The sequence below is a fragment of the Bos grunniens genome, chromosome 5 (assembly GCF_055505025.1).
Source record: "Bos grunniens cultivar Pamir isolate PY7600 chromosome 5, Bosgru_T2T1.0, whole genome shotgun sequence".
Classification (NCBI taxonomy): Eukaryota; Metazoa; Chordata; class Mammalia; order Artiodactyla; family Bovidae; genus Bos; species Bos grunniens.
The window spans coordinates 44019926-44045355 of record NC_141169.1 but is presented as its reverse complement, the minus strand read 5'-3'; the positions used below and the strand labels follow the sequence as shown (position 1 = coordinate 44045355).

The following is a 25430-nucleotide window of genomic DNA, read 5'->3' as shown; positions in this document are numbered from 1 at the left end:
TTTTAAAAACCAGCTATTAAAAAATATTATGAAAACAAAACATTAACTAAATTGCTACTATGAAATACAATCATTTAAGAATATGTTTCACTTTCTCATTTTACCTGAGTTTTATTTCTTAACAGAAAGTATTTGTCAGCCAGCTAGCACATTTATGTTTGTTGTTTTTTCAAGTGGCCTTAAAAAAATTTTTTTTAATTGAAGTATAGTATTTGATTGACAATGTTGTGGCAACCTCTGCTGTACAGCAAAGTGACGCAGTTATGCACATACCTGGTGGGCCAAAAAGTTCCTCAATTTTTTAAGCAAACATAAAAGACAAACTTTTCATTTTCACTAACTTTACTGAACAATGTATTAACTGTTTTGTTCCACTACCTTCCGCCATTTTTCAGGCAACTTCATAATTTCATCATCCCATAACTTTGCTTTTTAAGCAAAGAATGGTGCTTCTTATCCAGGGAATTGAAAATTTTTTTCCATTAAGAGAATTTGGTAAAGATTGAAATAAATGGAAATCCAAAGGTGCAATGTCTGGTGAACACAGCAGATGAATCAAAACTTTCCAATCAAGCTGTAATAGTTTTTGCCTGGTCATCAAAGAAACATGTGGTCTTGTGTTATCCTGATGGAAGATTATGTTTTTTCTCTTGACTAATTCTGGAATTTTCAGGTGCTACTTTCAGTTGGTTGAATTGGGAACTGTTTGGTTTTCCAGAAGGAGCTCATAATAGAGGACTTCCTTCCAATCCCACCATATACACATCACCCTCTTTGTGTGAAGACCAGCCCTTGGTGTGGTTGGCAGTGGTTCATTACACTTGCCCCATTACTGTGCAATATCCACTTTTCATCATTCACTTCAATTTGTTTTAAAAACAGAATGTCGTCATTATGTTTCAGTAGAGAATCACATGCAGAAATAGTCGTTTTTGTTTTTTTCACTTAATTTATGTGGAACCTAAACATCAAAGCAATTAACATAAGCAGGCTAGTGTAAATGATTTTCAGCACCCTATTTGGATATTTTGAGGATGTCAGCTCAAAATATCTACCTTGTGGTATGTTTCCTGTTCTCAATTAATGTCTTGATTTGATTGTGCTATCAACTTCAACTGGTCTACCTGACTATACAGCAGCATCCTCCAACAAGAAATCTCCAGCACAAAACTTTGCAAACCACTTCTAAGACATTTGATCAGTCACAGCATCTTCTCCAAACACTGTACAAATCTTTTTCCGCTTCAGCTGTGTTTTTATCTTTCTTGAATAAAGCATAATATGAAGAAAGTTTTTCTTCCATCTTTCGTATTAGAATGGCTACACATCAAAATTTTGATTAAGTTTTTTACAAAAATGCATGCTGCTATGACAGCTATCACAATAAGAATTGTTTCAAATGAAGGACAACTAAGCACTACTACAGCTCTCTTACGGAAAAAACTGAATGAACCTTTTGGCCAACCTAATAGATACATTCTAAAAAATATTTTTTTTTATGGCTTATCTCAGGAGATTGGATACCATTTCCTGTGCCATACAGTAGGACCCTGCTATTTATCCATTCTGAATGACATAGTTTGCATTTACCAAATCCAAACTCCCAGTCCATTCCTCTCTTCCCCTACTTCCCCTCAGCAACCATGAGTCTGATCTCTACATCTGTGAGTCTACTCACAGATGTTTTGTAGGTAGGTTCATTTCTGACATATTTTATTTGGCTGCACTGTGAGGCATGTGGTATTTTACTTCCCTGGCCAGTGACTGACTGCAGCAGAAGTGTGGATTCTTAATCACTGCTAGTGAAGTCTTGTGACATATTTTAATTCCACAGAGAAGTGATATCATAAGGTATTTGTCTTTCTCTTTCTGACTTACTTTACTTAGTATGAGCATCTATAGTTGCATCCATGTTGCTGCAAATGTGAGTGTCTGTTTTTACAGTCTTTTCTTTCATTTTTCCTTTCAGATGTTACATTAATAATTATGCTTCTCTCTTTGACATCCTTAGGTTACTTTTGAATGTTTGGTTAATTCCATATATTATGCTAAGCATTTAGATAGATCATCTCTTAAAATTAAATTCTAATTCTGAAAAGGCATATTTCTACACACAATTTTCAGGTAACAAAACTGAGGCTTAGTGAGGTTAGCACCTTGCCCAAGGCCACTTGGCTTGCCTATGTCTTAGCTGGGTATAATTCCAGTTCTGAGCTATTCTAAAACCCTAAGCTCTTAACGTTTGCTTTTCAAATCCTTGGCAATTCACTAACATGTTCTTAAATATCTTTGATTTCTCATCAAAAATGCTTGGTTTTGAAATTTCATTTGAAAAATGATTTAAAAATTAATAACTATACTTTGGATCACAGGGAAGATTAATTTATAAAATACTTTTGCCTGATTTGAATGCCATATTTTCATTTGTGTTTATAAGTTGGAGCCAATTTATAAAACTTAAAATGCCCTGAGCTATACAGTAAGAAGCAGAAATGAACAAATGAATGGTGCATACATGCCAGGAAAAGGTCAAAGCTGTGACTGCTTGCTTCTGGAACAAAGCCTTAAAAACTGGCTGGGAAAACTGAGTTACCATGTAGCAATATAAGTATACCCCAAAACCAAATATGTGCTGTATAAATTTCCAATGATTTTAGGCTCAACAAAACAATACTGTTACATTAAAATCAATGTAATTAATTTAAAATATTTTAGCTTAATTTCCATTTTTTCCAAATTAATAGTTAGAAACAGCTATCAGCACAGTTTAGCTATTTCAAATCCTGATGCTGTGAAAGTGCTGCACTCAGTATGCTAGCAAATTTGGAAAGCTCAGCAGTGGCCACAGGACTGGAAAAGGTCAGTTTTCATTCCAATCCCAAAGAAAGGCAATGCCAAAGAATGCTCAAACTACCACACAATTGCACTCATCTCACATGCTAGTAAAGTAATGCTCAAAGTTCTCCAAGCCAGGCTTCAGCAGTACGTAAACCGTGAACTTCCAGATGTTCAAGCTGGTTTTAGAAAGGCAGAGGAACCAGAGATCAAATTGTCAGAGGAACCAGAGATCATCGAAAAAGCAAGAGTTTTCCAGAAAAACATCTATTTCTGCTTTATTGACCATGCCAAAGCCTTTGACTGTGCAGATCGCAAGAAACTGTGGAAAATTCTTCAAGAGATGGGAGTACCAGACCACCTGACCTGCCTCTTGAGAAACCTGTATGTAGGTCAGGAAGCAATAGTTAGAACAAGACATGGAACAACAGACTGGTTCCAAATAGGAAAAGGAACACGTCAAGGCTGTATATTGTCACACTGCCTATTTAACTATATGCAGAATACATCATGAGAAATGCTGGGCTGGAAGAAGCATAAGCTGGAATCAAGACTGCCGGGAGAAATATCCAAAAACTCAGATATGAAGATGACACTACCCTTATGGCAGAAAGTGAAGAGGAACTAAAAAGCCTCTTGATGAAAGTGAAAGAGGAGAGTGAAAAAGTTGGCTTAAAGCTCAACATTCAGAAAACGAAGATCATGGCATCTGGTCCCATTACTTCAGGAAATAGACGGGGCAACAGTGGAAAGTGTCAGATTTTATTTTTGGGGGCTCCAAAATCACTGCAGATGGTGACTGCAGCCATGAAATTAAAAGATGCTTACTCCTTGGAAGGAAAGTTATGACCAACCTAGATAGCATATTCAAAAGCAGAGTTTGTCAACAAAGGTCGGTCTAGTCAAGGCTATGGTTTTTCCAGTGGTCATGTATGGATCTGAGAGTTGGACTATAAAGAAAGCTGAGCGCTGAAGAATTGATGCTTTTGAACTGTGGTGTTGGAGAAGATTCTTGAGAGTCCCTCGGACTACAAGGAGATCCAACCAGTCCATCCTAAAGGAGATCAGCCCTGGGTGTTCATTGGTGGGACTGATGTTGAAGCTGAAACTCCAATACTTTGGCCACCTGGTGTGAAGAGCTGACTCATTTGAAAAGACCCTGATGCTGGGAAAGATTGAGGGCAGGAGGAGAAGGGGACGACAGAGGATAAGATGGTTTGATGGCATCACTGACTCAATGGACATGGGTTTGAGTGGACACTGAGAGTTGGTGATGGACAGGGAGGCCTGTCGTGAATGGTTCATCGGGTCGCAAAGAGTCGGACATGATTGAGCAACTGATCAGCACAGGCCTAAATCAAGCTTTCTACTGTATAATAAAAATATTTCTCACATTATGCTTAGTCACTCAGTCATGTCTGACTTTTGCAACCCCATAGACTGTAGCCTGCCAGGCTCCTCTGTCCACTGGATTCTCCAGGCAAGAATACTGGGGTGGGTTGCCATTTCCTTCTCCAAATTTAACTCATTGGGTATACACAACTCTTACAAGGTGTTTCTATATATTTAAGTTGAGAAAGTATAATACAATCTGTGTAGCTGATGCAAATGGAAATTCAATAAATGTTAGTTGAATCAGAATTTTCACAATCTACTTAGCTTCTCCACCTTTATTTGTTTGAATGACTCAGCCAAAACTCTCTCAGCATTACTCTCTTCCTCACAGTAATGGCACTGAACTCACAGTTTTAGTGGTTCTTAGACTTCTTTCATTAGGACCCCTTAGAGAATTTTATGATACCCATAAGCCCCCACTCTAGAAAAAGATATATAAAAATATTATATACAATATTAAAATTACCTTAACATCAAAAAAGAGACAGGCTCTAAAGTTAGAAACAATCTGTGTAATCTAAGGCCTCTCTTTTAAAGCTTCTTAAAGCCCCCATTTCCCATCTGTAAAGCACTAGCTATCTCAGTTTATGCAGATTGAGCCAAATTATGTAATTATGGTGCTTGCAATTTATGCCAAGTTGTAGCTGTAATAATTCTCAGGCCAATACTGACCTTCTATTTTATCTCTAATTAGTTTTTTTCTTTGAGGTTTCTTGTGTTGATTGGTTTGTCACAGCCACTATATGGTTTCCAAGGATCTCATATTCTTCTTATTGGTTGCTTGGCTTTTATTTTCAGGCCACCTATTTTTTACATGATAATGACCCATGAGGGCTTCCCCAGTGGCTCAGTGGCCAAGAATCTCCTGAAATGCAGCAGATGCAAGAGATGTGGGTTCACTCACTGGGTTGGGAAGATCCCCTAAAGGAAGGCACAACAACCCACTCCAGTACTCTTGCCTGGAGAATCCCATAGACAGAGGAGCCTGGCAGGCTACAGTCCAGTGGGTCACAAAGAGTCAGAAATAACTGAAGCGGTGAGCATGCATGCACGACCCATAAAAACACTTGAGAGTAATAACATCTTTAATGTTCAGCTGAGAATATTAAGTGGCTTTAATATTGCTGCTATCAATTCCAAAGGTGATGAATAATAAAAAAGAAAGAAATTCAATATAACAACAGGATACCTGAAAGATAAGACTGGCTTTGCAGTTTACACTGGGTGTCTCCCACATACATGTGGCATACAAGAATATGGGAGAAATTACACTATTATACCTACATCATGTACTTTCTTGAGAACTAAATGACAATAAAACACAATGTGGGGTACAAAATTGAGATTCAGTCACATTTGAATAATGAATAATAAGTGAATACCAAGTCAGAACAGATATCCTATTAAGATGAAGCATTTGCTCTATTATTTTCAAAACTGGTTATATTAAAAACATACTTTTATGCTCGTATCTGGAAAACAACTCATAAACGATATAGAAAATTTACAGAAGTCAGAAAAAATGCCATGAAAATAATGCAAAGCTTTAGAAAATCACAATTATAGAAATCCTTTATATGACAAACTCTAAGCATCTGTCCAAATTTTATTTTATTTGCATTGTCATTATAGTATTCTCCAGCATTGAAAATTTCATGAAATGTACAGGTGACAGGATGAAGATGAAGATATTTTGGTTATGTGTTTGATAAGAGTTACTGTTTTCATCATTATGAGATTAAACAAAAGAAGTTTAATAAAGATTCTCAAGCATTAAAAAATGCTTATATAAGTAAACAGTAACCCTAATCTGTGTGGAAGTTCATAGAAAGTGATCATAATAATATGTACAATAAAACATGTCCCCCTCCCCAGAAAGATAGCAGTCTTATGATAAATTTATCATAATGACTCTCATTTTAGAATGGTGAATGCTTCATTTAATGTACAGTATGCTGGGTTTTTTTCAAATTTTGTTTTAGATTTTATGCATTTATGATTCTATGTAGCTTCTGCCACTGCTGCTAAGTAGCCCCAGTCGTGTCCGACTCTGTGCGACCCCATAGATGTAAAGCTGAACTTGTGATCCAGTAACACTTTTTATTCTACTTAATTTGTCAGACTGGGAAGGCAAGCTAATGGCTTTATTCCTTTCATATTTTAAAGATTTCAGAGTTGAACACTAGTAACGTAATGCGCATATTGAGTGCAACACTTTCACAGCATCATCTTTCAGGATTTGAAATAGCTCAACCCAAATTCCATCACCTCCACTAGCTTTATTCGTAGTGATGCTTTCTAAGGCCCACTTGACTTTACATTCCAGGATGTCTGGCTCTAGGTGAGTGATCACACCATCATGATTATCTTGGTTGTGAAGATCTTTTTTGTACAGTTCTTCTGTGTATTCTTGCCACCTCTTCTTAATATCTTCTGCTTCTGTTAGGTTCATATCATTTCTGTCCTTTATTGAGTCCATCTTTGCATGAAGTGTTCCCTTGGTATCTCTAATTTTCTTGAAGAGATCTCTAGTCTTTCCCATTCTGTTGTTTTCCTTTATTTTTTTGCATTGATGGCTGAGGAAGGCTTTCTTATCTCTCCCTGCTATTCTTTGGAACTCTGCATTCAGATGCTTCTATTTCCTTTTCTCCTTTGCTTTTCACTTTTCTTCTTTTCACAGCTATTTGTAAGGCCTCCTCGGACAGCCATTTTGCTTCTTTGCATTTCTTTTTCTTGGAGATGATCCCTGTCTCCTGTACAATGTCATGCACCTCCACCCATAGTTCATCAGGCACTCTATGTACCAGATCTAGTCCCTTAAATATATTTCTCACTTCCACTGTATAATCATAAGGGATTTGATTTAGGTCATAACTGAATGGGCTAGTGGCTTTCCCCACTTTCTTCAGTTTAAGTCTGAATTTGGCAATAAGAAGTTCATGATGTGAGCCACAGTCAGCTCCCGGTCTTGTTTTTGCTGACTATATAGAGCTTCTCCATCTCTGGCTGCAAAGAATAAAGAAATGCAATGCCAAAGAATGCTCAAACTACCACACAATTGCATTCATCTCACACGCTAGTAATGTTCAAAATTCTCCAAGCCAGGCTTCAGCAGTATATGAACCGTGAACTTCCAGACATTCAAGCTGGTTTTAGAAAAGGCAGAAGAACCAGAGATCAAATTGCCAACATCCGTTGGATCATCAAAAAAGCAAGAAAGCTCCAAAAAACCATCTATTTCTGCTTTATTGACTATGCCAAAGCCTTTGACTGTGTGGATCACAAGAAACGGTGGAAAATTCTTCAAGAGATGGGAATACCAGACCACCTGACCTGCTTCTTGAGAAACCCCTATGCAGATTAGGAAGCAACAGTTAGAACTGGACATGGAACAACAGACTGGTTCCAAATAGGAAAAGGAACACGTCAAGGCTGTATATTGTCACCCTGCTTATTTAACTTCTATGCAGAGTACATCAGGAGAAACGCTGGGCTGGAAGAAGCACAAGCTGGAATCAAGAGTGCCAGGAGAAATATCAATAACCTCAGATATGCAGATGACACTACCCTTATGACAGAAAGTGAAGAGGAACTCAAAAGCCTCTTGATGAAAGTGAAAGAGGAGAGTGAAAAAGTTGGCTTAAAGCTCAACATTCAGAAAACAAAGATCATGGCATCTGGTTGCATTACTTCATGGGAAATAGATGGGGAAACAGTGTCAGACTTTTAGTTTTGGGGGCTCTAAAATCACTGCAGATGGTGATTGCAGCCACGAAATTAAAGACGCTTACTCCTTGGAAGCAAAGTTATGATCAACCTAGATAGCATATTGAAAAGCAGAGACACTACTTTGCCAACAAAGGTCCATCTAGTCAAGGCTATAGTTTTTCCAGTGGGCATGTATGGATGTGAGAGTTGGACTGTGAAGAAAGCTGAGCACTGAAGAATTGATGCTTTTGAACTGTGGTGTTGGAGAAGACTCTTGAGAGTCCCTTGAACTGCAAGGAGATCCAACCAGTCCATTCTAAAGGAGATCAGTCCTTTGGGTGTTGTTTGGAAGGACTGATGCTGAAGCTGAAACTCCAATACTTTGGCCACCACATGCGAAGACTTGACTCATTGGAAAAGACCCTGATGCTGGGAGGGATTGGGGGCAGAAGGGGACGACAGAGGACGAGACGGCTGGATGGCATCACCGACTGGATGGACGTGAGTTTGAGTGAACTCCGGGAGTTCGCAATGGAGAAGGAGGTCTGGCATGCTACGGTTCATGGGGTCACAGAATTGGACACAACCGAGCGACTGAACTGAACTGAATGTAATGGGTTTCTTTTATTAAATCTTGGTAACCTAATGCCATTTTGGTATATGTATTACTGAAATATTTGTCACTCTTACTGCACAGACTTGTGGTAACTCTTTTGTTTAAATGAAACTGGTATTGTTTTCAGACATTATTACCAACGCAGTCTTTGTGAACTAAATTAACTATTCATGTTTAACCAGATAATTGACAGAGGGTTCCTTTTTGAAACCAATGCTCCCTCTTCAAAAGCTACTGTTTCTAATATTCATTGAACAAATGTGTAATAGTTTATGCCAGACTTACATGTTATCAAGCACTGTAAAGTAATGAGAGGTAATGTTAGAAACATTAAAATTTATATTTAACCTTTTCAGGGTTGAACTATATTTCAAGGGTCAACTGTATTTTGTTGACTCTCTTGCAAGTGTGGGGAAACATCTTGCAAAAGAATCAGCTTTTACTTTAGGACTGATTTGAGTAGGTAAAAACTTACATCTCATTAGTTTTGGGAAGATTCACAGATAAGATCTTAGCTTGGTAAGATAACAGCAGTGATAAAAGTAGATAAAATGAAAACAAATACTATAAAGGGTTCTATTTAATTTTTTTAGTGCTAAAACCTGGGAATGGATTGATTATTGGTGACTTGTTGAAAACCATCCATATCAACTCTTCTGCCTGGCATTTGCACTGGGACGACCCAGAGGGATGGTATGGGGAGGGAGGAGGGAGGAGGGTTCAGGATGGGGAACACATGTATACCTGTGGTGGATTCATTTTGATATTTGGCAAAACTAATACAATTATGTAAAGTTTAAAAATAAAATAAAATTAATTAAGAAAAAAAAAAAAGAAAAATTCTAAATCAATCAGAAACCAAGGAGGAAAAGAAAGAGGAAAATCAAGATGTTGGCAAGACTTCCTCCAGCTTGTGAAAAAAAAAAAAAAAAAAAACTCCCCAATTTACATAAACTCCACTACCCCTCTGTTTATCTTAGGTCAGTTCTTGCCTCTGGTCCATGCTCATTTCAACATCTGAGTTGGCCTGAATTGTGTCCCCACCCCCAAATTTATGAGGTACTTATTCCTGCTTTGAGCGCCACCTCCCTTTTTGGAGTTGGGGAGGCAAGAATACTGGAGTGGGTTGCCATTCCCTTCTCCAGGAGATCTTCCTGAACCAGGGATTGAACCCAGGTCTCCTGCATTGCAGGCAGACGCTTAAGTGTCTGAGCCACCAGGGAAGAGCTGGGTTCGATCCCTGGGTCGGGAAGATCCCCTGGAGAAGGAAATGGCAATCCACTCCAGTGCTATTGCCTGGAAAATCCCATGGACAGAGGAGCCTGGTAGGCTACAGTCCATGGGGTCGCAAAGAATTGGACACGACTGAGCGACTTCATTTTCACTTATCCCTGCTAGTTCAGAATGTGACTGTATTTGGAGACAGGCCATTTTAAAAAGTAATTAAGGTTAAATGAGGCCATATAGGTATGTACTAATCCAATATGATTGGTGTTCTTATAAAAAAAGTAAATTTGGAGACAGACTCACAGGGAAAATAAATTTGTTCAAGTCACCTAGTCACTGGTACTCTGTTGTGGCAATCTGCCTTTTGTCATGTTCTTTCTCAGTGAAAATGTCTCTTCCTTTCATCCAGATCTATCCAAACTATGTCGCTGAACATGAAACTTAAGCAGCCACATGGTGAAGCTATTCCTCACATGCCGGTCTGTCCTCACTTCCCTTTACTGATCTAGCAGAGTTTATATAGACTCTACCACAGATTCTAGCAATTTCTAGCACATAAAGTAGAAATCATAAAAGGATTTCATGAGTTAATACAGGTAAGATGCTTAGAACAGTGCCTGTGGGTATACGTATTTGCTTTATCTGTTGCTATTACTATTTCCTAGTTATATTTTTCTCTAATGAAATCATGTTACTCATGAAACTCTTTTTAGTACAAGACTGGGCATATTAATAGTAAAAACACTTGATACATAAAAATTCTTAGGTCTAACCTTATTTATCACATAGATCTTTCTGGGGCACCTGCTTAACTGCTTTCCTATACTGTGTAAAGGAAGATAAAATGATAAAAATACAGGGTTTCTACCCTCAAGTTGCTTACAATTGGTCAAAGAATTTTACACTTCCTTCTGGCAGAAAATTTTTGAGGACTTAACATTTGTCAATACTGTGCTAGAAAAAGGGAAAAAAGGGTAAAGCAAATATAGTTCTTGCCTGTAAGCATTCATCGTCTAGTTGGGCAAAACCCAATTCTATACGAAGTGAAGAAAAATTTCACACAAGATGAGTCCCAAAAGAAGCTTTATGGGTTCTACTACTGAATAACAAATTAATCCAAACCGTAGCAACTTCAAACAACAAATATTATCTCAGATTCAGGAGGGTCTTAGCTAGTTGGTTCTGGTTCAGGTCTCTTATGAAGTAATAGTTACACTGCTGGCTAGGTCTGGAGTCATCTCAAAGGGGCCCAAAGATTAGCTTTTGAGTTCACTCAGAGTTGTGCACAGGCTTTGCTTCCTTGTTGGCTGGGATAATTTATTTCTAGGCACACAGGCTTCTCCATAGGCTGTCTGAACGTCCCATGACAAGGCAGCGGGCTTCCCTTGGAGTGACTCAAAAGAATATGCAGGAGGAAGAACTCAAAGCCTTTTATGATCTAGCCTCAGAGTCACAGTCTCTTCTATCTTATTCTATTTACTAGAAGAAATTCACAATGTTCAACTCACACTTAGAAGGAGGTGAATTAAGTAGTTCCACATCCTGAAGAATAAAGTATCAAATATTTTGCAGACATTTTTTTTTTTTGGCCATGCTACACAGCTTTTGGGATCTTAGTACTCTGCCTGACCAGGGATGGAACTCATGCTCTCAGCAGTTAAAGTGCAGAGTTCTAACCACTGGATTGCCAGGGAATTCCCTTATAGACATGTTTTTAAAACCAGCACAGAAGACTATACTGGTTTAAAATATTTTGAGGGGTGAAGTGGCCACTCAAGGCAGAAGGAAAACTGCAAGGTTCGAAGCATGAAGCATCATGTTTTAGGATAGACACACAAGTAGTACCTAAGGCTACAAACATAGGAAGGTGGTATAACATGAAGAGCTTTATGCCTCATGGAAAGGAGTTTGCACTTTTAACTTGTGGTGGATGAGGTATGTCATTATAAAGATTTTAGGCAGGGGGTCTCCTAAGATGTGTACTGTAAAGTCTGGTGGTAGTCTGGAAGACTGAGGAGGGGTAAAACTTACTGAAGACCAATTTAAACAAAATCTCTTTCAAAGTTCAGATGAGGGATGATGAGGAAATGATTAAGAGAATGGCTGAAGGAATGGAGAGCTAAGGGAGGATCTTAGAAGTATTTAGAAAGTAAACCATAGAAGAAATGGAAATTAGTTGTGGAGCATGGGTGAAGAAAGGATATATCAGGCTTGTGTATCAGGTATATGTATGATACTATTTCCCCAAATCATCCACTTTTTTCTTAAAGATAAAGGGAGAATTTTAATTAGTATAAAAATATATTCTATGAATGTTAATAAAAACTAAGAAATAGAAATAATGAAACAAAAATAATTAAGTTACTTCTAAAGGACTGAATTAATAATTTGCACATATCCTGTTGGGCCTTTGTAAGACTTACAAACTTATTTTTACAAAATTGGATATTTTTAAAACTTTCCCTTTGTACTTTATATATGAGGTCAATAGACTTTCTTCCATATCATTTTTAATGACTGAATACTGTTCTGTTGTATGCATGGAGCTTCAGTTCAGTTCAGTTCAGTCGCTCAGTCGTGTCCGACTCTTTGCCACCCCATGAATCGCAGCATGCCAGGCCTCCCTGTCCATCACCAGCTCCCAGAGTTCACTCAAACTCACGTCCATCAAGTCAGTGATGCCATCCAGCCATCTCATCCTATGCCGTCCCCTTCTCCTCCTGCCCCCAATCCCTCCCAGCATCAAGGTCTTTTCTAATGAGTCAACTCTTCACATGAGGTGGCCAAAGTACTGGAATTTCAGCTTTAGCATCATTCCTTTCAAAGAACACCCAGGACTGATCTCATTTAGAATGGACTGGTTGGATCTCCTTGCAGTCCAAGGGACTCTCAAGAGTCTTCTCCAACACCACAGTTCAAAAGCATCAATTCTTCGGCACTCAGCCTTCTTCACAGTCCAACTCTCACATCCATACATGCCCACTGGAAAAACCATAGCCTTGACTAGACGGACCTTTGTTGGCAAAGTGATGTCTCTGCTTTTGAATATGCTATCTAGGTTGGTCATAACTTTCCTTCCAAGGAGTAAGCGTCTTTTTTCCTTCCAACGAGTAAGCGTCTTTTAATTTCATGGCTGCGATCACCATCTGCAGTGATTTTGGAGCCCCCAAAACTAAGTCTGACACTGTTTCCACTGTTTCCCCATCTACTTCCCATGAAGTGATGGGACGAAATGCCATGATCTTAAGTTTTCTGAATGTTGAGCTTTAAGCCAACTTTTTCACTCTCCTCTTTCACTTTCATCAAGAGGCTTTTTAGTTCCTCTTCACTTTCTGCCATAAGGGTGGTGTCATTTGCATATCAGAGGTGATTGATATTTCTCCCGGCACTCGATTCCAGCTTGTGCTTCTTCCAGCCCAGCGTTTCTCATGATGTACTCTGCATATAAGTTAAATAAGCAGGGTGACAATATACAGCCTTGATGTACTCCTTTCCTGATTTGCAACCAGTCTGTTGTTCCATGTCCAGTTCTAACTGTTGCTTCCTGACATGCATACAGGTTTCTCAAGAGGCAGGTCAGGTGATCTGGTATTCCCATCTCTTGAAGAATTTTCCACAATTGATTGTACAGTCAAAGGCTTTGGCACAGTCAATAAAGCAGAAATAGATGTTTTTCTGGAACTCTCTTCCTTTTTCCATAATCCAGTGGATGTTGGCAATTTGACCTCTGGTTCCTCTGCCTTTTCTAAAACCAATTTAAACATCTGGAAGTTCACGGTTCACGTACTGCTGAAGCCTGGCTTGGAGAATTTTGAGCATTACTTTACTAGCGTGTGAGATGAGTGCAACTGTGTGGTAGTTTGAGCATTCTTTGGCATTGCCTTTCTTTGGGATTGGAATGAAAACTGACCTTTTCCAGTCCTGTGGCCACTGCTGAGTTTTCCAAATGTGCTGGCATATTGAGTGCAGCACTTTCACAGCATCATCTTTCAGGATTTGAAAGAGCTCAACTGGAATTCCATCACCTCTGCTACCTTTGTTCGTAGTGATGCTTTCTAAGGCCCACTTGACTTCACATTCCAGTATGTCTGGCTCTAGGTGAGTGATCACACCATTGTGATTATTTTGGTTGTGAAGATCTTTTTTGTACAGTTCTTCTGTGTATTCTTGCCACCTCTTCTTAGTATCTTCTGCTTCTGTTAGGTCCATACCATTTCTGTCCTTTATCGAGCCCATCTTTGCATGAAATGTTCCCTTGGTATCTAATTTTCTTGAAGAGATCTCTAGTCTTTCCCATTCTGTTGTTTTCCTTTATTTCTGAGCTTAATTCAACTAATATCCTAATAAACTGCAATAATGAATATTCTTGCAATCCAATTATTACACATATCCTTATTTTCTATGATACATTTCTAGAAGAGGAACTGCAGGATCAAATGTATACGTTCAAGGCTTTTGATACATACTGCCAAACTGCATACTAGACCTTCAAGGCTTTTGATACATATTACCAAACTGCACACTAGAGATATGCCAATTTACACTCTCAGCAGTGTAACAAGTCCTATTTCTCTGATCCCTTGCCAGTATTATCAAGACACAATCACCTGTTAAAATAATACCTGAAGACCAAATTAATGTTTAACATGTCAGGTCACTCTTAAGTTGGACTTACAGTTAAACTTTTATAATATTACGATTCAAAGCTTAAGATTCTTTCATATATTTTAGATGAAGAATCTAAGGTCCAGTAAGTTACAGAGTAAATCAGACCACTATGTAGTGGGAGCTTCTGCCCCAGATTATTATTTTGCAGTGCTTTTTGATTTGCCAGTGTGGTTCACCACCTAAGCTTTTTCTGTAATAACCTTATTAGTGTTAGTCACTCAGTTGTGTCCGACTCTTTGCAACCCCATGGACTATAGAGCCTGCCAGGTTCCTCTGTCCATAGGATTTTCCAGGCAAGAACGCTGGAGTGGGTTGCCATTTCCTTATCCAGGGGATCTTCCCGACCCAGGGATTGAACTCAGGTCTCCCGCATTGCAGGCACACTATTTACCATCTGAGCCACCAGGGATGCCCAACCTTATTATGTATACCAGAAAAAAGGCATATATCTTTATTATTAAGGGCCTATACCATTAATTTAGACTATTTCTCCTAGCTGCTTCCTATCTTGGATTTTATACATTACCTGTGAAGGAAAATTTATGACATCTATTTTTTAAAAATCTACCTAATCTTGGATAGGGACCTATTTCATTCATTCAATGAATTTTATTCACTGTTTCATTCATTCAACAGTACTTATGTAATGCATACTGTTAAGAGAATAAAGCAGTGAACAATACAGAAATAGCCTCTGCTCCCACAGAACTTACATTTTTAACAGGGTGAAAGGAAACAGATAAGCAGTAATAAAGAAGATAATGATACAATTACAAATGCTGTTATGAAAACAGAGGGCAATGTGTGAGAAAAATGGGAAAAGGAGCTACTTTAGATACGAGGCCAGGGAATGCTGGTCAGAAATGAAACCTGAATTAAAAGCTGATGAGTTAGCCATACAGACATAGAGAAAACACACCTCAGGCAGAAAAAAATTGGAAGTGCACAGGTTTTGAGATAGAGTATCAGTTCAACTGAGAATAAGATGCCCTAAACAGTGGCTTCTGAACTGTGGTGTTGGAGAAGACTCTTGAGAGTCCCTTGGACTGCAAGGAGATCCAACCAGTGCATCCTAAAGGAAATGAGTCCTGAATATTCATTGGAAGGACTGATGCTGAAGCTGAAATTCCAATACTTTGGCCACCTGATGTGAAGAACTAACTCTTTAGAAAAGACCCTGATGCTGGGAAATATTGGAGACAGAAAGGGACCACAGAAAATGAGATTGTTGGACGGCCTCACTGACTCGATGGATATGAGTTTGAGCAAGCTCGGAGAATTGGTGATGGACAGGGAAGCCTGGAGTGCTACAGTCCATGGGGTCGCAAAGAGTTGGACACGACTGAGTGACTGAACTGAAATAGTGGCTCTAGCAAGATAAAAGTTTACATTTTCCTCACATCAGTACCTGTACATAAGGAGGACTGATACACTACTCTACAAAGATCTCAAGGACCCACATTTTCACCCAGCTGAGGTCCTGCCACCCCTCCAGGAAAAGGGAGCTTGCGTATGTCAAATGGCTGTCACATCTATATTCCAGGATGCAAGATATAAAAAGAAAGGAAAGCACTGAAGGTGTGCAGCAGCTATCTTTTAAGAACGGTTTTGGAAGGGAGTCACATACACCTGCTTATACTCTATTGGCCAAAACTACCACACAGCTACACGAGGCTAGAAAATAGTCTTTATTCTGGATGCCCATACGTCCATGTCTATTACTATAGAAAAAAAAAAAAGAAAAGAAATTTTAGGGGACAACAGTCTTTGTCTGCTACAGACTGGAAAAAGCTTGGTACAGGACAGAAACAGAAAGGAGGCAATGAGAAGGGTGAGGATAAGATGAGTTTGGAGAATTAGTCAGATTATGTAATTTTAAAGGCCATGGTAAGGAAATTGGACTTTATTCTATTTCAGGGAAATCACTGGAGGCTTTTAAACAAGTGAGTAACATAATCAAATCAAGTTTTTTAAAATGGTCACTCTGGCTGGTTTCTAGAGAATGGTTTAAAAGTACAAGGAAAAATGGAATCAGAAATAGTTGGATTTTGCTGTCTAAGTGATGATGGTGGCTTGGACAGGGTGGTAGCATCAGATGTGATGTGGTTGAAGGCCCAATAAATACAAGGAAGAGCTGATGATACTGACTGATAAATAGAGTGAGAGGAATCAAAGATTCCTACTATTTCACCTGAGCAAGTGACTGAACTGTTGGGAGTATTGTTTGTGGAAATTGGTTAAGACTACAGGAAAAGTTTGGATTCAAATGTTTTGTTTCAGCACATGTTAATTTTGAGATACACGTCTTTTTTCTTTATTTTTTTGCCATGGTAAGACTTTCAGTAATGTCTATACCTTTTAAACAATGGGAGGTCTCCCTTTTCTAAAACTATTAATGTGAAAGTGAAAAAGTTGCTCAGTTGTGTCCGACTCTTTGCGACCCCATGGACTATACAATCCATGGAATTCTCCAGGCCAGAAGACTGAAGTGGGTAGCCTTTCCCTTCTCCAGGGGATCTCCCAAACCCAGGGATTGAACCCAGGTCTCCCACATTGCGGGCATATTCTTTATCAGCTGAGCCACAAGGTAAGCCCAAGAATACTGGAGTGGGTAGCCTATTCCTTCTCCAGCGGATCTTCCCAATCCAGCAATCAAACCAGGGTCTCCTACATTGCAGGCAGATTCTTTACCAACTGAGCTATGAGGGACAACTATTAATGGTCATGTATAAAGTCATTCTTCCCTTGGGTTTCCCAGATGGCACGAGGGGTTAAAAAATCTACTTGCCAATGCAGGAGGCAAGACAGGATACATGGATTCAGTTCTTGGGTGACATAGATTTAGTTCCTGGGTATCATGGATTCAGTTCCTGGGTGACATAGATTCAGTTCCTGGGTCGGAAGATCTCCTAGAGGAGGGCATGGCAGCCCCTCCAGTATTCTTGCCTGGAGAATCCAATGGACAAAGACGACTCACAGGCTACAGTCTATGGGATCAAAGAGTTGGACACGACTGAAGCAACTTAGCATGCATACATGCATTCTTCCCTAAGGAATTTTCTTCTCAATCCAAATTGGCAATTTTTCTATAAGATGCACCTTACATTTCAAAAACACACAAAACACACACTCAGTATGGGCTAGTTTTCAAGTAAGACAGTCTATCAGAGTGAATAGCTTAAAAAAAAACACCACCTCACAACCTATCAAATGGGCAGAATTTATCAACGTTAGCAATAAAGACAAACTTTTGGAAGCAAGAGTCAATGTTAAAAATGTACCACTTAGAGTGCTTATTAGAAAGCCATAAATACAAGCCCTTGGCAAATGTTGGCTTGTTTAATATCTAGAACTGACCCCTAAGGTAGGTATTACATAAATTTTACAGATTTACCAATATAAAAGATTGGACAGCACTAATAGAACAATTTTAAACTTGTTCTTCAGCAAGGATTAAAGCAGATTTATCATCAACAAATATGTTCTCAAGAAAACAATAGTATCAAGGTATTTTCCCCTAACACTGCTACCATACACATTTAAGATGAAAATGTCTGCTGTTCTATCTTTCCCAGTAAAATATCCAAGGTAATAAAACCCTCAAATTAGACCTGTCTCCTTTTGTAAGTGATTTCTTCAATTTCACCCAAAGTTTATACAATTTAAAACTTGTGCTTTGAGTAAACATGAGATGATACAAATAAGCGTCATTTTTTGGCTTTAACAAAGTCCTATGCATGTGTGTATGTGCACACACATGCTCTTTACTGGGCTTCCCTGGTGGCTCAGTGGTAAAGAATCAGCCTGCCCATTTAGGAGATGTGGATTCGATCCCTGAGTCAGGAAGATCCCCTGGAGAAGGAAATGGGAACCCACTCCAGTATTCCTGCCTGGGAAATCCCATGGACAGAGAAGCCTGACAGGCTACAGTCCCTGGGATCACAAAAGAATCAGATACGACTTAGCAACTAAACAACATTTGATATATAAATCAAACTGATACTTGATGTTACCATACACATATCCTCCAACTTTTCTCATTTTATCTTACAATTCCAAATATCAGTTAGACTTTCAATTTATTAATAGCTAAATTAAAAAGCTCAGTAATACACAGATATATGTATTAATGTGTATCACATATACTTAAAGGTATTTAATCTTTTAACACACCATCTTACACAGTTGAAGAGAAAGATGATGAGGCAGGAAGGAACTGTTGGGGGAAAGGGAGGAAAAAGGGAGGGAAGGACATAAGAAGATTTGCTCCTTCTTGAATTTTCCTAAAGTAAAAAAGAACACAATGAAGCAGAATGTTTAATAAAACTAACAACCAGGCAAAACATTTTCTACTGGCTACATCAGCATCATCTAAGTGTTTAAATAAATTCACACAGCATCTACTAATTCATCGAAATACTTGGTATCTTATGAACATAGAAGTCATCTATAATTTCACAGTATTCTTATTTTTCCTTCTATTTTTGACTGACATATGTCCCTTTCCCTTCAGTTATAAATTTTAAATTGGATTACAGCCAGTTTTTGGAAGGATGATTTTATAAAAGAAACATGGGAAGTAGAAACTTTATTTACCCCAAATGAAGTGTACTTTACATTAGTAAATTCTATTACTCAACTAGAAAGGAAGTAACAATTTTCACTTTATGCAACCATACGATTACTAATACACATGCAAATGCTCTTTTTCAGGTTCAAAAATATCAAGCAAAAGGGAAAAGTTGAGCAATATACAAACGAATAGAGAGAGAGTTATTATTTCAAAGAAAATAAAACTAATTTTACTTTGAGTAACAATTATTTTTCTGGGAGGCAGAGACTCTGCTCAAGTTTCCAAAAAAGCCACCGTAATTTCAGATGGTCTTGCTGATAGCCCAGGCAGTCACTCCAGCTTACGTGGGCATTGGGGAGTGAAAGTGAGAAAATGCTATAAATCTGATTCAGGAAAGCTCACCCAACAGAGTTTCAAAAACCTGCCCCCTCCCCCAATATGCTCCCTCCCAACAAGTTAAAAAAAAAAAAAATAGGAAGCGTGATGAGTTAAAATACCAACGGTTTCGGCTGACGATCACTCACTTCTCAAAAAGTGATGGTGACGTGCTGCTGGTCCCTGAAGTGCGTGCACAAGCACCGGAGGTTTTGGGGTCTGAAGGAAGAAAACTGGACAGCGATCAGATGCGTTTCAGGGAGCAGAGGGAGGGAAGGCCGGTACGAGGCAGACGACGGGGGTGGGGGTGGGGCGAACGAAGGGCTGAACACAAACACAAACACGTTCCGAGTCCCCGGGAAGGGCGGACCGACGCCACCTCACCATTCCCCGCCCCTGGACCCCGCGATCCTCCCCGGACCTAGGGCCCGTGGCCCGCGCGAAGCAACCCAGGGGAGCCTGTGGCAGCAGATCTCCTACTCGCTGTAACGGCTGCAGAGTAGCTACGAGCCTCCCGGTGAGTCGGTGAGAGAGAAGGTGGGGGCCGCGAGGAGGAAAGCGAGGGGGTGAAGGGCCCCTCCGAGTCCCCTCTCCAACGCGTGAGAAGCAGACTACCCACCCGCCAACTCTGTCCGGTCCGCAATCGCCGCTCCCCTCTTCCGCCGCCGCCGCCAGGAGGGAAGTCGGAACGGCGGGGGTCACGGCGGGGGTCAGAGGGTAAAGGTCTTGCTCCCAGCAGCCTCCGCGGTGGATACGTCGCCATCTTGGATCCGCGGGACAAGAAAATTCATGCGGTGAGTTTTTGGCAAAATTTCGGAAGTCTGGCAGCGGGGCGCGCGGCGGGAGCGGCGGATTCGGGGCCCTCGCAAGGCGGGGGAATGCCTCGGGGCCGGGCCGGTCGCGCCCGGGGTCCGCGGGCAGCGTCCCGGCCCGCCGCTTCCCGTTGCTTTTGTCTCGGCTCCAATCGAGAGAGGGAGAGCGGAGCGGGCGGGGAAGGGGGGGTGGTGGCGGTGGAGGGAGGGAGGGGGTGTGTATGGGGAGGGTGGTGGACGGGACGTAAAGCGTCGCTGTAGTCGGGTAGCTGCAGCGGCAGTTCTGGATCCTAGGCCCGGTCCCTTCGGCTGGCGCTGGGGCTTCCCCCAGACTCCTCTCCCCCGGGCTCCCGCCAGCACGGAGAAGCCTCCGTCGCGCTGCTTCTTGGGGAAGAAGAGAAGGCGACAGCGGCGGTGGCCAAGGACCCCGGGCCCGCTTTAGACGGCGCTGCCGCCTTCCCAGCAGTTGCCCCGGTCTTTGGCATTTCACATTCTCTCAATACACGTACATCATCTGCAACTTGTCTGTGTTTCTGTGTATGTATATGTGAAAGATGGGGGACCCTGGACTGGCTAACGGGTCTCAGGAGCTGCCAGGCCCTGGGGTACCGAAGGCTGTGTATGGTGGAAGGAGGAGTGCAACTGTGATGCTTCCTCTGCTTCCGCACCCAGAGGGTGAAGCTTCCGTAGTGTGGTAGTGACTGAGTCCGGAGAGTCCTGGGGCGGCGGAGGAACCCGAAACGCCTCGGTCTGTGAAGTTGCTAGCCCTGGGTTTCTACTTCCGCCGGGGCCTCTCCACCTTTTGCTGTCTTGAGTCTAACTGAAAAGTTTCACGGAAGAAGTGAGTAGGGTTAAAACTTAGTTCTTAGTTGAGGCTGTGGTCCGTTTAGGAGAGAAAGCCTCTAACTCCTGCTAACTGTGGTCCTTAGCGAATATGAGTTTTTTTGTTTTTGTTTTTAATGAGAACATTTCCAAGGTCTTAAAATTTGCGTTTATTCCAGGCCCTGTGGGTACGATATTACAACCATAAAAGTCTTACATACGGGTGCCACCCTCTCGAAAGGAAGCTAAGCATCAACTCCCTTAGAATCCGAGCAGATGCCTTCAGTTTTTAACATCCAGAAGACCGAATGCAATACATTTTGTTTCATAAAACTCTTGGTCAGAGAATTCTACTCCTTTCTTAATCTTCTAGTCGTTTTCTAACAATTAAATACATTGATAGCAACCCTTAGATTCTTGGTGAAATGGTAGGAAGTACCTAGTTAGAATCTGTCACGAGGGAGGCCTTGCTTGAATTTAGAGTTCAAAGCTGAACAAATTTTCTGTCATGCTTGATATTAGGAATTTCTAGACCTCTGGAATCGTAAGTGCAGCTTTATTTGCCCCTTAAAACAACTTAAGTGGAAGTAATAAATATGGAGGCAGGGCATAGAAATTTGAAAATATTTGTTTACATACCGGGTTTATGTTGTTTGGAAATACTTAGTATATTTGACAGGTTCTCAAACGTGTTACCAGTGAACACGTCTTTCTTGCAACTTTGGAAGATAACTTTATCCTAGGTGTAAGGAGTTGGTTAAGATCGCAGTGGCCTGAAATGACTAAATGGCTGCATTCAGACAGTTTGATGTGTACATTCAGATCTCTTTTCCTGAAATACTCCTTAGTGGATCAAGATCTTTAGTTAACTTTGTCATGTTGAACATCTCTTCAGTTTGTAGTTCTTGTGTAATATTAAACCTAAAGGAAAAATACAAGATACATGTAAAAAGAAAAGAACTTGTGCTCCACTTGTTTCTTGACTTTGTAAGATCTTATTTAATTTTACAAAGGTTCTTTTCTCTCATTTTTTCCCCCACTTGAGGGCTTGAAGTACAGTGACTTCTGTGATTACTTTGTATTTTAGATAGAAATTGAGAAACTCACATTTTGGCATCTTGATTAATGCTGCATCAATAAAAATAATGTGAGCATCGTTTTTTGGCAGAACTCTTTTTATTATAAGTATACGGTATAAAGATATCTGTAACCTAATCTGATACTCTTGGGGAATTAGAATTGCTTATATATTTAACCAACCAACAGATACAACCTTTTAAAGATTTTTAGTTTCTGGAATCCTTTAGTTTTAAAGTAAATTTTTGTGGCAGAAAAATGAGGGCGTAATGCATGAGTGATTTATGTTCCCTTCCATTTCGAATTACTTGATCTTGAAGATAAAGTTCAGAATGATATTCCTCCCCAAGAGAGCTAGTTACTTATGTTTTTACTTAATAACTTTAGATATTTAATTTATTCTTTGACTTCTCAGAGATACTTCACAGTTAGTTATAATCTGAAAATTCTTTGTTCAAAAGTAATTAAATACTTAGATTTATGAGTAGATTTTATTAGAAGTGCTTCTAACCCAGTTGTTTTGGTTTTTAATCTCTTCAGTAGATACTGGTATTAAAAGTATTTGTGTTTTGAAAGACCTTTGCAGAATCTTTTGCAACCTCTGGGAAATTATATGTTTACCTTTTCATTCACAAATATGCTTCATAAGATTTTCTAATTGGGAAAAGAAAAAGTATGCTTCATATTTACATATGAAATAATACTAGACATTAATAGATTGATAAAAATAAGTCAACTTTTTTTTTTGCTTTTAAAAGCTGTGTTAAACTATTTTTTGTCTTAACATTTTTAACTGTAGAAAGTTCATTCTATTAAAATTACATATTTAAAAGCAAACTTTCCATGTACTTGCTTATTAGGCATTTGAGAACAACTTACGCAAATAGTGATACAATCTTAGGATAAGATACTACTAAGATTTTATTTGTTACTTAGACTTCTACTAGATGTTGTGACACAAAGAAGCAAAAGAAACCAAGGTACCAGGTAGGGCAGCTTTAGAGGCAGAGTTAAACTGAGTCGCACGGTAATGTTGGAATAGAATCACACACACTACTGATACCATAGTATTGATAACAAAGGAATCATTCTGGTTGATGATAGGTGTGATTGTTCTTCCTTAACTATGGATGATTTCTACCCCAAATACTTAAAGGAGTAGAATTTCCTTGTGAATTTTACTAGATTTTTTTTGAAATATCTATACTAAAATTGGTGTCTGTTTAGGAAGTCTACTTTTGAAAACAAATAGAACTGACTAATGAGTTGTAAAAATTATTATATAATTTTTACCTTGGTTTTTTTATTTCTTGGTTTTACCTTGCTTTCTTTAACTTTTATATATATATATATATATATTTTTTTTTTTTCCTCTTTGCCTTAGCTTTTCTGTTTGACATCCTTTTTTAAACTCTTAAAACTCCTCTTGTGACAAGTCTGATAACGGCTAGTGCTGATATGGCTTGTTTATTTATTTACTTTGTCTGTATTATTAGAAATGACCTGGAAAAAAGAATTCTTAGTGGTTTATTTTTTCTGATAGTTCTCTGAAATACAGATGATAATCTCTTGATATTATTGCTTGGGGGTATGCTGTACTGTGAATTAATAAAATGTTTTATAGTGTTTTGTTTTTGGTAAGACCTCATAGCTTATATAATCATGAGATGCAAAATAAATTATCTAAGAAAAAAAATTTTTTTCCTGGATACACTTTAATGGTTTGTATATGTTTAGACTGGGGAATCTAAGTCTGTTTAGATAAAGCTTGATATTTTGGACATATTTGCCAGTTACCCTGAAGGTATCCCCCCTACCCTCACACACCGCCCCCACCCCCCCAAATCCCGCATGCTTTTTTTTTTTCCTTTCATGCTTATGTTTTTATGTGGGGCTTGAATGGGGTAGTGGTGGTGATATTTTTACCATCACTTCTCAGTTGTTTGACAAACTTTATTTTTCAGAACTACATAGTGCCACTGTCTTAATGAACCTATAGTGTCACTTTCTTAATGAAATCTTTTCCTGATTTCCCAAATCCTTCTGCTGTACTGCCTTTATTCCTCAGATTTCTATCATTGAGTGTATCACACTGTATTGTAATTTACTGTCCATCCCCACCATCCATAATAACCTCCGCTGGGTTGGAAGCACCTGAGAGGTAGGGCTTTGTCTTACTTACATTTACATTTCTAGTACCTTCTGGTAGGGCTTTGTCTTACTTACATTTACATTTCTAGCACCTTCTAAGTGATTGATACTTGGTTATCAATAAATATGCAATAAACTGAACTGGTGCCAGATTGTCACTTGACACTTAGTGGTGTCATTGTGCTGTTTCCCAGTCCACACCTTGGAAGAAGATTAGAAAAGGGGATGGGGAAGAAGGGCATCCTGTATTCCTTTACTTCCTTGAATTGTTTCTTACAGTTTTGCTTCGTAATAACCTATGGGAAACTATAACAAGCTTCGTAGAGAAATGCGTGTGGAGTAAGAACAGGACTTAAAAAAGTAGCAGAATGTTTCTGGCAGTATCTAGGTCTACATTTCTTGCTGTATTGTATGATTAAGGTCAGTGCATGAAGGAGATATTTTGTATTTACCCCATAATATATATTTACAGTTGCTTAACCATGAGATACTGTTGGATTTGGGCTTTTTGAAGTTAGATTCTATGTCCTTGCCTTTCTCCACCTTTTTATTCCTAATGCCTGGCCCAGTGCCTAGTAAAAAGTAAGAGTTCTGTAGTTTTTGAATACCGTTCTCCTTATGAAAATTGGGTGAGATGATTTAATGTATTTTTATTGGCTGTCTAAATTTCAAAAAGCTCTAAAGGACTTTTTTTAAAAAGCAAACATGATGGCAAATTCCAACTGAAATTAGTAGCCTAATCATAGTGTTATCTGACTTAACCTGATTTTTCATTTTTATGTAGAAATATTAATGTATTTGATTGCAAGTGCTGCCTAGACCACCCTGTGAGGTTTTAGGTCATGATATGCTATCTTAACTTTCTAAAATCTGACAAATTCCAGTTCTGAGAAATATCTGGCCTTTAAGGGTTTGAATAAGAGATTGTGCACCAATTTTGTGTTCATTTTTTGAGCTATAGAAATAAAAACAGTAAATGACTTCCAGAACTGCATTTACTGGAGATGTTAACATTTGACTTAAGATCTTAGAAATGCCTCATTTGCCTATATATTTTTCATTGACTTTTTAATGACAAAAAGCTATGAAAGATACAGAGAGAATTTGTTCTAGTACTTGGAACACCAAATTTTTCTGTGCTTTTACTGAATTGAAATGTCTTTCCTTATGT

The 25430-nt window shown here is 39.2% G+C and overlaps 2 protein-coding genes across 22 annotated transcripts in view; one reads left to right on the top strand and one right to left on the bottom strand.

Annotated features, from left to right (window-relative positions):
* Nucleotides 1-5297: 5297 nt before the first annotated feature.
* LOC147371821 (uncharacterized) overlaps nt 5298-25430 on the bottom strand; it is a 39457-nt gene continuing 19324 nt past the window's right edge. Inside the window, exons 2-5 of the mRNA XM_086404319.1 lie at nt 20819-21025; nt 19878-20702; nt 19547-19616; nt 5298-7236 (exon numbers count right to left, since the gene is read on the bottom strand). Of these exons, the coding sequence (XP_086260445.1) occupies nt 7136-7236; nt 19547-19616; nt 19878-20702; nt 20819-21025 (1203 nt within the window). The 3' untranslated portion in view covers nt 5298-7135. The remainder of the gene's footprint in view (nt 7237-19546; nt 19617-19877; nt 20703-20818; nt 21026-25430) is intronic.
* CNOT2 (CCR4-NOT transcription complex subunit 2) overlaps nt 20144-25430 on the top strand; it is a 131923-nt gene continuing 126636 nt past the window's right edge. For all 21 annotated transcript variants that reach the window (XM_086399991.1, XM_086399980.1, XM_086399987.1 and 18 more), the window contains exon 1: nt 20144-20191. The gene's annotated coding sequence lies outside the window, so the exon portion shown is untranslated. The remainder of the gene's footprint in view (nt 20192-25430) is intronic.